At 36.2% G+C, this 12,181-nt stretch overlaps 1 protein-coding gene across 1 annotated transcript in view; it reads left to right on the top strand.

Moving 5' to 3' along the window:
- Positions 1 to 527: 527 nt before the first annotated feature.
- Dthd1 (death domain containing 1) overlaps positions 528 to 12,181 on the top strand; it is an 87,536-nt gene continuing 75,882 nt past the window's right edge. The window contains exons 1-5 of the mRNA XM_008850512.2: positions 528 to 798; positions 2,615 to 3,227; positions 6,915 to 7,245; positions 9,878 to 10,057; positions 11,396 to 11,643. Coding sequence (XP_008848734.2) covers positions 528 to 798; positions 2,615 to 3,227; positions 6,915 to 7,245; positions 9,878 to 10,057; positions 11,396 to 11,643 — 1,643 coding nt within the window. The remainder of the gene's footprint in view (positions 799 to 2,614; positions 3,228 to 6,914; positions 7,246 to 9,877; positions 10,058 to 11,395; positions 11,644 to 12,181) is intronic.

The raw sequence follows: 12,181 nt of genomic DNA, 5'->3' as shown, positions 1-12,181 counted from the left end.
CGACAGTTAATTTTTATAGAAAATCTTCTTTATCTAAACCTCCATTTTCCCAGATTATTTTGAAACAGACCATATTTTTCACTCATAAATATTTGTGACTATATATCCAGAAATTTTATTAACAATATTGTGAAAACAACAGTTTACTCTGATTGATACATTTCTACCTCTACCTGGAATCTATTTTTTGTTGCTGCAAAATGTGGAAAGCACTGGGGTTTCAGTAGTATACTGAATTCGTAAAGCTTACAAATACATTGGATTGTGTGAACCAGCTGTGTCCCTGTGATTAATCTATTCTGTACACAATAGCACTTGGGGCTCAGGACCGCCCCTCCTTTGGTCACCTAGTAACTTTTCACTAGTCAACAAGAAGCTGAATCAAATTATTTTACAGGAGGGTGTTTGGCTAGCTAACTTGGATCTTCTCCTAGACTTCAAGAGAAATAACCATCACCAAGTTTGAATTTGTTAAAACTTTAGGCTTTGCTGGCAGGAAAGAAGCATATTATTTTTGGAGCTCAAAAATGGATACAGAAGACATGGGCTCAGGTAAACTAGGCCAAATATTGAAGCAGATTTGGAGACAAAACCAAATGCTGAAGCAGGCTCTCCTAGGTGATGGCCTCTGTGAGGGGGCTGGTGGGGCCACTTGGATAGCCACAGTGGTCTTTTTGGGTCAAGGGCTCAGTGCAGCCCTTCACCAACTGTTGGAGCACACTGCAGGGACCCTGCACTCCACATGTCAACAGCTGTGTGTAGTGCTTGACAAGGAGAACCAGTGTACCTGGAGACAAGGCAAGTAGTCCTTTTTATTTGCTTTGGTTCATGCTTCCTCTTGGAAATGTGTATTGAGGCAGTATCTGAGGGATGTGATGTAGAGAAACAGGGCTAAAGTAGAATCTCTGTTTATAAGTAGCTAACATTATTAAGGGGGAAATAGGGCAATAATTGTACAATAATTGAAGGGACTTTTAGGCCCCTCCTATTAGAGATATGCAGTTGAACTGCTTCTGGGCTTCTGAAATGGTCAGGATCCTATTTTAGTGTAGAGAAATTAGAATTTTGCTAAGAGATGTAATATTTAAACTGAAGCTTAAAGGATGAATTGGAGGCATGCAACTGGAAATTTGGATGAATGGTTTATTATTTGCAGGAACCAAGCCTTAGAGGTAGTAAAATACAGGCCTACTTTAAGCAGTGCAAGCAGTTTTCTATGTTGGAATATCATGTTCTAACTCTAGAGTCATTTAAGCCTGGGCCTATTAATTACAAAAACAGTGGAAAGACTGGATAAGCTAGGAGAAGAAATTGGATCCCCACACACTGAAGGCCAGGTGCAAATTCTTGGGAATATGTCCAGTTATGGGTGGTTAAAAAGTACAGTAAGTCAGGAAGAATGTGGTATCTGATGAATATGATCTTAGACAGCAATACTTCCAGAACCCAGATGGCATTATACAATACAGTTTTCAGAGATATAGTGTCAAATGAAAGGACAGGCCCCATCAATCAGGAACCTTGAGTTGGTAATATTAAGGAACTCAGTCTAGAGGGCAAATGGTGAACCTCAGAGAAATCTGTCCAAAAGCAGTGTGACCCAGAAGCCATCAGTGGGAATTTATAACCAGGCAATTAGTCTCTGGGAAGAACTGAACACAGTTCTCAGCAAGTCTAGACAAGTACTCAACCACCAGAAAAGATGAGTTTAAAATAAACTCAGGATCTCGAGTATAAGACAAAGAACAAGTTGTCAGAACTGCAGTGAAACTGAGACGTGGGACCTTTGTAGTTCAGAACTGGGAGTATAGAAGGTCAATCCTGCAAGAAGTCATCAGATGACTGGAGCTGTGAGGAGATGCAGACAGATGGGTGCTTGGAGTGAGAAATACTCAGATACTGAAGAGGTTAACCTCAGAGCAAAGAACCTTGACTTGAACTCGTTGTTCTCGATTAGCCACTGCAGAATCCCGAGAATGATAGTGTCACCTTTTCTCTTTCACTCTTTGAAAGACTACTTTGAAAAATGCTAATGATCACAAGCTCAGTAGGAGGAGTAGTGAAATTCTCAGATCAGGAAATTTTACAAAAGTTTACAAAATACAGCATTTGTGTTCATCATAAATAGCACAGCTGTAGACTTCCTGCCGCTTACCTGCTTCTGGGGTATTCAGATAACTTTAGGTCCTACATTTGGAATGGATAATTGGTATAGTATCTCCAGAGGCAAAGAAACAATTGTCAAAATTATAACATATGACTGAGGAGTTGTTGACTCCATTCTTATTGGGGAGAAGGAATCCTCATATTTGACTTCAAAGTTTAAACCTTCTCATGAGCAAAAAGGGTCAGTTTCACCTCTTGGCTACTGTGCTAAAAGTGGGTTTCATTTCCTTCTACTTCCTAGAAATGTTAAAAGAATGACGATTGTACAAATAATATATTTCCTTCAGGAGATTGGCCTAAATGCCCAGTGAGCCTGTGTAGGTTTCTGAGATTACCTTATTATGTCTCATTATGCATCTGTACAGACGCTCAATTTGTTTTAGTTTTATTTATTCTTTGTGTGTATATGTGTTTGTGTGTGTGTATGTATGTGTGTGTGCGTGTGCAGAAATTATCGCTTTCATAGACTGCCTCACCAAAATGAATGAACACTTGGGGAACACTGCTAAGCTTCTAAAGAAAGAAGAAAAGGAGATGTGTAATTTATGCAGCACACATAAGGACCGTACTCCACAACAGACAATACTCGCCATTCAAGATACCAAAGCAACAGACATTGCTCCAAGAGGGGAACTAAATGTCATGGAAACAGCTACTGTTTCTCCCACAAATGCAGAGGAAAGTCATTACACGTACCAGGTCCAGTTAAAAGAAAATAAAACACAGATAAATTCTGAACTAGGGGAAAAAGAAAACAATGCATCATTGAGTGGAAATGCAAGAGGGCAAGAACAGTTACAGAGCACAGTGTTCCCAGATAATGCAGAAGATGAAGATGAAGAACAAAGAGGACACGTGACTGCTGGGAGCACAAGTGGCAACAAGGAAGACATTCATGATGTAATCCAGACAGCAGAAGGAGAAATTGGAAAGACCTCAAAAAGCCCAACAGATGAGATTACCACATTCCCAACAACATGGGACATCTCCAATAAGGGCGTGAATAATGTTCCCCATGAGTCAGAGGTTCTAAAACAAAAGAGCAACATAATGGAAAAGGAGTAAGTACAGGCGTGGTAAGAAGGGCTTATATATGCCTATTCATATGTGTGTTTCTAAGTTAGTAAATGTCTTTGTCTTGCTGCTATAACAAACTATGATAAACTGGTTCGTTTTGAGTGAAAGAAGTTGATCTCTTATAGGTCTGGAGGTTGAGAGACCAACAGGGCATAGGAGATTCAGGGTCTACTAAAAGCTTTCTGGTTCAAGGATGGCATCTTGTTGCTGTGCCCTCACACGGTTTTGCAGGTGAACCAGATCACTGGGTCCTTTATAAATGGCACTAATGCCGTTCATCAGGACTGTGCTGTTATGACCTATTCACCTCCATCCAAAGGCCCCATCTCCTAACACAATCACCTATGGGGTAAAATCTCAACATTTCATTTGAGGAAATATAGGTAGACCAAAAAGGCATACATAACATTTATACATGAACAAAAATTTGTATTTTCAAGCTGTGTCTCCAAAATGTATTATAAATCAGTAATTCACATTAAATTATTTCATAGAAATTTTTGACAGTGTGACTGCTATCACTAACATCATTGTTCCTTGTAATCTTAGGAAACAAATATGCTAAATAGTTCTTTAAAGGAAAAAGTAATTAGTTATAAAGAAAGTAGTTACAATTGTTCAGAGAATAAGCACTTTTTAAGTCAGAAATTTTTAAATTATAAGAAGAAAGATTGTAGAACGTTAAAAGTTTTAAAGATAATTTTCTAACATGAGATTTATTTATAATATCAAAGTAATTGTCATAAGTTTTCAATTTGTGTCTTTAGAACACCAGGAGGCTTATGAGTGAGATTTGAGAGGTTTTTAAAGTTGAATATGTTTGTTCATACCTATTTAATCTCCTTGAAAATTGTCAAGAGTTTTATCAGATTTTCTTACAGCCCATGAAATAAAAAAGGAGAGTGATGTATTTTAGGAGCTATCCCTCTTCAACAGGGTAATAACAATTCTTGATTTGTCTAGATAAATATTTTCAAGCTGTATTTTCCTAGATAAATATAACATTCTTTCATAGCAATGTGAAATAGTGGGAAAAATACTTACTTGCTTTGGGAGTCAGATTTTTTATTTTCCATTTTATTATATACTAGTTCTGTGGCATTGAGCAACTTGCTTCATGGGTGTTTTGTTGGTTTGTTTTGTTTTTTAGGAGCTCTCCCTCTTCAACAGGGTAATAACAATTTCTCAGTTCTCACTGTGGTAATACTATCTCCTTCCTTGGAGTAGTTGATAAAGTCAAATGAGCAGATCACAGAAGGGGCCTAGCCCTCATGCTGAGCTACTCTGCAGGTGTTCACACTGGGCTAAATGTTAGTGTGCTGCTTTGTTTCATCCCCAACTCTCACTACCCCTGCCTCCCACCAGCTACTATTCCACTGTCCAGGCTCTGAGTTTTCATGCCCTTTTGGGTAGATAGGTAGCACCGTTTTCCAGAAAACATCACCAAGTCTATGGTAATCACTGAGTCACTTTGCTCACATTGACCTCAGAGCTCTATGAAAAGAAGAGGTTGGACTATTTTAGCAGTAATGTCTCTGCAAGAGAGAGAATCTAATGTATCCTACAGATGAGCATCTCATTGCATGAAAGACCTCCATGGTTTGCAAGAAACATCTGCTAAAATAGTCAATATGTGGTTTTCTATTTCACTTGAGAAAAACATTGACACTTAACATCCTCCCATTCAGAAATGACTCAGAACATCAGCTAGTGAGTCATTACCTGCACCACTCCTTCTAACACCTCCTTTAGGTGTTCCCTGGTTAGCGATTTCCTCTTTGTGGCATCAAAACAAATTGTGCTTTGCTTGTACATTTAAGAAGATGACTATTCAGTGCAGTCCTCCAGGCTAGGAAGCCATCACACCACATAAAAGCACTAAACAAAATCTTGCTCAACAAAAAGTACTAAACTAAACCTTAGCTTTCCAAAAAAGCACTGTCCTTTGGTATATCTGTCCTAGTGTGTACACAAAGGGGTAAAAGACGATAAGCCAATGGCATTGATTTAATAACAACAAGTCGTAGCTGATAGGACCAGGGAGAATAGACCCTTTTGCAAACCTCCTAGTAACTTCGCCTGTCATCTGGGAACCACACCTTGCTGAGGCAGTGTATTGAGATGGTTTTCAGGATACAGAAGGGAGCTATTCTTTAAGTTACATGAAGTGGTTTTACTGTATCCTCTGGTGGACAATATTTCTTTTACTAAATCATCACTAGCTCTATGATGGGAGAAGACTTAAGCAAATTATTGTGCTGGACAATTTTATGTTCCAACTTTATAAAGTCAAGACTGCTCATATAAAGAAATGAGCCTCTGTATGAGTTCAACACTCTTTTTACATTCATTTGTGAAAATATATTTAATAGCTTTATTTACTAATAACTGAAAGGTAGCTGAAAGTTATTAAAATGTAAATGAGGAAAAGAATGCTATATTCCATAAAGATCCCCTTATTTATCTACAATATTGCCTTTATTTAAACCATTTCTCTGTTGTGCAATAAGTACAACAAGCGGAGGACTTCAAATGACTAGTTTTAATGTAGACATCTATGTTAAATTTATGCTGACCCATTACTATTAAAAAGGCTTAAGTATTTTATCTCATTAAATTTTTATGAGTATGGATTAAATATTAGTTTCAACTTGTAATGGATGAAATGATTATTATTTATGAAATATTTGAGGAAGGTATGATAATATTTGAGAATCTGAACTTCCACATTAAAGATAAATGGAGCCATTTTTTTTTATTCTAAAACAGCATCTATGTGATTTGTTGCAAGGTGAAATTTCTAAACTTTAGTTTGTCTATCTGTAAATAGTGATGATGGTATTACTTTTTGACACAGTACCTATAAAGAGTAAGTATTATATGGCCTGAAAACCTGATCCACAGAAAGACTTAAAATAGTGACTATTCTGATAATAGTTATTGATGTTTTTGGTCAAACAAATAGGAAGTGTCTGGTCTGAAATTTAAATTTAAATCTATAAGGCTCTAAAATCGTTGCAAAGATGAAGTTTAAGAAAAGTGAAATAAATATTAAAAATAAGCTTTTAAAACAAGTATTTGAGAATTGTAAATAATCAGCTCCTAATTAGTATTGCTAGTTGTAAACTCACAGTGGTTTTGTACCTTTATCAGCTTTCATAGAAACTCCACGAAGCATCATCACATGATCTAGAGTGTTTGGACAATTTTATTGCCTCATAGTTCATCACTCTCTCTCCTCACAGTTAAGCAAATGATTTAAGTTTTAATTCTTAGTTTATTAAGAGGTATCATAAGTCTTCAAATTTTATTATTGGGCAAAAAATATTGAGGAATAAATCAATCACTTTGACAATAGTATTAATATTAATAAAAAACAGTTACAGCTTACATACTTAGCTAACATAATTAATACAACATAGATACCACCCCTGCAACATGAAGTCACAGCTCCTTCTAACTACTGTAGAATAGTGCATTTAATTCAGAGCTTTCCAAAGAGGTAGATATTACTTAAGCCCTCTTTACAGGAACTAAAGCATATACAGTTTGAGTATTTTTTTCCAAAGAGTTAATAAGTGGAAGAACTAAGGATCACTTCAAGAAAATGTGCCTTATACTTTGTGCCTTTCTGCATTTTGCTATAAAATAATGCTCCCTTTTTTCCGCAGGTATCTTGATGTGCCTAGTGATGGTACTGACCCCCAAGTGTCTTGTTATATTACAGCACCATTACATGTCCTACAACAATTTGAGTGCCGGATAATTAACTGCATGAGTTCCTTTATAGTGAGTGATAATGAAGAGTTAGTGAGCAATGTCATCACTGTTGAATGCTCAGATAAGGAAAAGAGAATTCCATTCCCAATATGCATTGCAATTCCATTCAAGGCACGCTACAGGGGAAACTACAGAGACATCATGGTGAAGGTGTCTGATCTAAACCTTCAATCAAGTTACCTAACCCCAAATTCACTGGAAGGAATGAGAGGAAGTTATAAGGTCAGTGATTCTGAGCTGCAACTATATTTGTTGTTTGGAATTCCTCTAAATGTTACTAAGAATATTATGCTGTAGTGTAAGAATAATTGTGCCATTGTAACAAACAGAAGTATGGACTAGTACCTTCATTCTTTAAAGAATACTATAATGATCAAAGAGCAGAAATTATTTAGTAATAGATAACTTGTGTCCAGAAACTAACAAATGTTGTTTTTTTGCTCTTGGAAAACAAGCAACATTATAGCCTAATTAACTTCATGGTTTAGACCATGAAGCTTCATGATTACATATTTAATGTGTTGGGTTGTTGTCAAAACCAAAGCATTAGAAAGTCAGATAATAGTAGTTCTTTATTATTATTATTATTATTATTATTATTTCTAGCTTAGAAGAATATGTTGTATAACTGTATTAATTCAACTGTGAACCTAAAAATTTACAGCCACTTTTGAAAGAGATGTACCATTGCTCTGGAAATTGTTATTGAATAGGTGAAAGCTGTAAAGGAATTCTTCTTCTAATCATGTAGTTATTAAACAAATTTTAAAAAACGAAGTAGAAACTACAAAAAAAGAATATGTCCAAAATGAAACATGCATCTGCATGTTAATAAATTTGTTAAATCTATAAATGAAATGTAGTCTATTCATGGAATATTGTACGTTTTGTGGAAATGGTGGAAGAAATCTGGTTCCCACACTTGTCTGTAATGTGAATTTGAGTAGATTAAGAAACCTTGCTGTGACTCAATTTCTTCAATTTAAAAATGAGCACAGTACTAGTGCCTGATAAGATTGTACAGATTAAATAAATAAAACATTTAAGAAAACAAGTGGAACTGGGTGTGGTGCCTATAATTTTAATTCCAGCATGCAGAAAGCAGAGGCAAGCTGATCTCTATGGGTTTGAGGCCAGCCTGATCTACATAGTGAGTGCCAGGTCAGCAAAGGTTATAGAGTGGGACCCTGTCTCACAAAAAAGAAAAAAAAATAGAAAGACAGACTTCATTGAAATAGTCCCAAGGCTATCTATAGTCCCAAATTCAAATGTTAGTAAGTCAGAATCCTCAATCATTATATTTAGTATTATAGGATTAATGGGGCAAAAGGCTAAAGGTCTCCTCTCGGCCATTGTACTTATTTTTAACCAATTACAATGTTTGTTTTTATATATATTTCTTATTTAATGAGGACGAAGAAGAATACATGTTAAAAATTTCTTCATAATACACTTCATCCTTTTCCAGTCTTTGTATTTTCAAATAAAACATTATATCGTTGAATAAGAAAGCTAAATCTATTCGAATTATTCCCGTTCATGCAAAAAAAAAAAAAATACTTGTTAGATCTAGACTAGGCTGCCTCTAAATATGGAAGTCCAATTAGCATCACTCTTGACTAGGCTTTTTAATCTTGGCCAGTCTCTGTGTCCTCCATAATCAGTGCTTTAGAAACTTTTCTCAATACAAGTGCCTTTTCAAAACTTGGCTTGAAAGAGGTTTTGTAAATGGATAATCAAGACAAAAGGAAAATTAAGAGAATTATTATCTACTATAAAAAATAAAATATTTGTACTAGCCTTAAGATAGTTCTCTCTAATTTTAGCTTAAGAACATTTGAATTCTGGATTCCTTCCAAAGTTTTATGTGGACTCTATGACATTTAAACATTCTAATTCTTAAAAGCTCTTTTGGTTCCCCAAACATTTGCCAAATGTCATTTCAGTGCTCAGCAACCACCACTGGTTCCCAGGAGACCTTTTTCTCTTCTTACCATTTTCCCTCTGGCCACTGAAGAACCAGCATTGTGCAGTGAATTTTCCCAACTGTGATATTGTGAAATGCTTCCCTTAGTCAGCTTTCAAATGATAGATTATTTTCCACTGAGACTGTCCCTGCAATGTTTGTGAGTGCATATGTGATTATCCACTCATGCTGGGTGGAGTCTGGCTGGTATTTGGGGAGGCATGAATAGAGCAAATTACTTCTAAGTCTGCCTCCTTATCTTAAGCCTTGGTGATTGTACAAGTAGATCATTTTATTTTCATATATGGACACAGTTTCCTTTTGTATGATAAGAAAGCTTGATTATGTGCTTGGATGTATGATTTTATGTTTGAATAGAACTATACAAGAAAGAGACATGAAAAATCATTCTCCATGGTCATCTGTTCCATGGCACAGAGAGAAATAGTGAGGCATCTGAAAAGATGGTATGTGATCCATCAGAAGGAAGAATTTTCTGAGATTACAGGTGCTACAATGTTAGAGTAAAAGACCCAAATAATAAAAGTTCATTCTTTGGAATTCCCTAAAATAGCACAGAAACTTCCAGATAAGATAAATGTTTTAAATTCATTCTAGTTTAAAAGGCTAGTATTCCAGAAGCAATTAAAATTTGTGAAGACACTATGATTGCCTAAACACCTATATTTCACTTTATAGTGCAGCCCAGGTTGGAGGAACTCTTAGCGATGCATTCGTCTTACTTTCATCCATGTTCAGTGTGTTGGAGCCCTCCACATAATGGGTGATTTTGTGGACATGGGTTTTTGATAGTCCACTGAGAATGGACAACACGTACTTCTCCAAAACAGTGCTGTAGCTTGCTTCAATGTCCTTTACTCCATACAGGGGACCTGCGCTGTGGTGAACGTTTACAAACTGGGTATGTTTTCTGTAGTGTCATGTTTAAAGAAAGAGTCTTTCACAGTGTCCAAAAAAGGGCTCACTCTGAAGTCAAATGTGGACTCCCGGATATCCTTAAGTTACCCTGCTGGAGTTTTCAACTCGCCAGTGCTTGTACAATTAAAGGTAAAGATTTAAAAGGAAAATTGATAAACTCTTTCTTCTAGTGGGCCAAGCACAGTCTAGAAGGATGCAGATCATTTATATAACCATAAATGGGATTTTTGTCTTGTAATGTCTAGTAAGAGCAGTGATAGAGTCAGGATTTGGAGCACATTCCAAAATAAATCTGTGCTTTTATTTGAAAGGCTTCCCTACCTAGTCTTTTATACTATTATGCTTATATTTATTGGCAAACATATATTGGTTATCTATGAAACAACTGCTGACAAATTTTGGGACATTCATACATATCCAGATTTCCACTGAGTTGATGGCAAGATAAGAAACTACTCCAGGAGGCTGGAGAGATGGTTCAGTGGTTAAGAGCACTGGCTGCTCTTATAGAGAACCTAGTTACCGGCACCCACTTGGAAGCTAACAACTGCCGTTTGTAACTCATCACAGGGAATCCAACACCTTCTTCTGGCCTCCCCAGGCATTGTATGCACATGGTGCACTTACATACATGTGGGGAAAACACTCATACACGTAAGATAAAAATAAATGAGGAATTTAAAAAAGAAAGATCATTTATAAAAAAAGAAATGACTCCATTAAATATTTATTACTATGAATTTCGAGTTATATTTACTTATGAAAATTAGTTTTCTTGGGATAAGGATTTAATATATGCAAATACTATTTTCAGAATGTGTAATGATGTAAAAATGTACATCCCAGATTATTTTCTCAAATAATAGTCCTTCTCGCTCCAATCTTGTCTTTTGCATTCTTTTTCCTATTTCTCCCAGTTGTTATCACAAATGGTAAGTGAAGGAGAAAGAGTACAAAGAATATGTAACAGTAATATTGAATCCATAAATATTTCCATAAAGTTTGAATATTCTGAAATATGTTAGTGATTTTTATTCTTAATAATCCTTTTATGAGAGGAAACACAAGTAAATGTCATCTTGCTTTCAAGGTTCTACTGATCACATAATCTAATGACAATTCAGGTTAGAAACTGTGTGAAACGTCACTTTTGTTTTAGATCATTTTTTTGTTTATAGTTTAGAGTGTTTCTCAATTGTATATATCCATATATATCCATCTATTCACACACACACACACACACAGAGGGGGGAAGGGGGCCTACATTTCATAAGACTGCCTCAATGTGTACTTTTATCTAAGCATTGTCATTGCCAGATACTTTCCTTAAAATTTTAGAAAATAAAAGACATCTAAATTTGAAAAATTTTGGAAAATTGTTTTAGTAATATACTTATTCTTGTACCTTCTGAATGTATGTCCATACATATATGTGTACACATGCACATATTTTTCTTCTCTGTTTAGATACAACCAGTTGACCCTTCTCTGGTGTCTTGTTTAAAATCACAGCAAGATACTTTCTACTCAGTACTATCCACAAGTCCCCTGATTTGTGTTCAGCACCCATCAACTCATCCTTTTCAGAAACCAGTCACAGTATTCCTCCCTTGCTCTCCTCACCCTGAGAAAAAGACTCTTGAGTCTGAGAAAGATCACACAACAGAGAGTGGCACAGCAAACAGGATCCTTCCCACACCCTGGTATTTCAACAGGTGAGTAAGAAATCCTACTGTTGCTAACTGATTTAATGGTAAACACAAAACCTTTTATGACCAAGAAGTACAATCAAATGACATTGCATTTAAATGGCAGTTTTCTGGGTGTGGTGGTAGATGCCTTTAATCCCAGTATTCGGGAGGAACAGGCACGTGGATCTTTGTGAGTTCAAGGCCAGTCTAGTCTACATTGTGTGTTCCAGGCCAGCCAGGGCTACATAGTGAGATGATGTTTCAAAAACCAAACAAAAACAAAAACAAAATCAACATTAAAATTATGAAGTACACTCCAAATTTTAGTCCACAATAGATTTTAGTTCCAATGGACCCAAAAATGTTTTGTGTTGAAAAGGTGCTATGTAATAAGACAGGTATGAAAGACATAAAAATAATCCTTTCAAGCCTGGCGTGGTGGTGCACACCTTTAATCCCAGGACTAGGGAGGCAAAGGCAGGCGGATCTCTGTGAGTTCAAGGCCAGCCTGGTCTACATAATGAGTTCCAGGACAGCTGGGGCTACAGGGAGACCCTGTCTC

This window comes from Nannospalax galili, unplaced genomic scaffold (assembly GCF_000622305.1).
Source record: "Nannospalax galili isolate Female #2095 unplaced genomic scaffold, S.galili_v1.0 scaffold65, whole genome shotgun sequence".
Taxonomy (NCBI): Eukaryota; Metazoa; Chordata; class Mammalia; order Rodentia; family Spalacidae; genus Nannospalax; species Nannospalax galili.
Note: the sequence above shows the minus strand (reverse complement) of the source record. Positions and strands in the feature narration are given on the sequence as shown.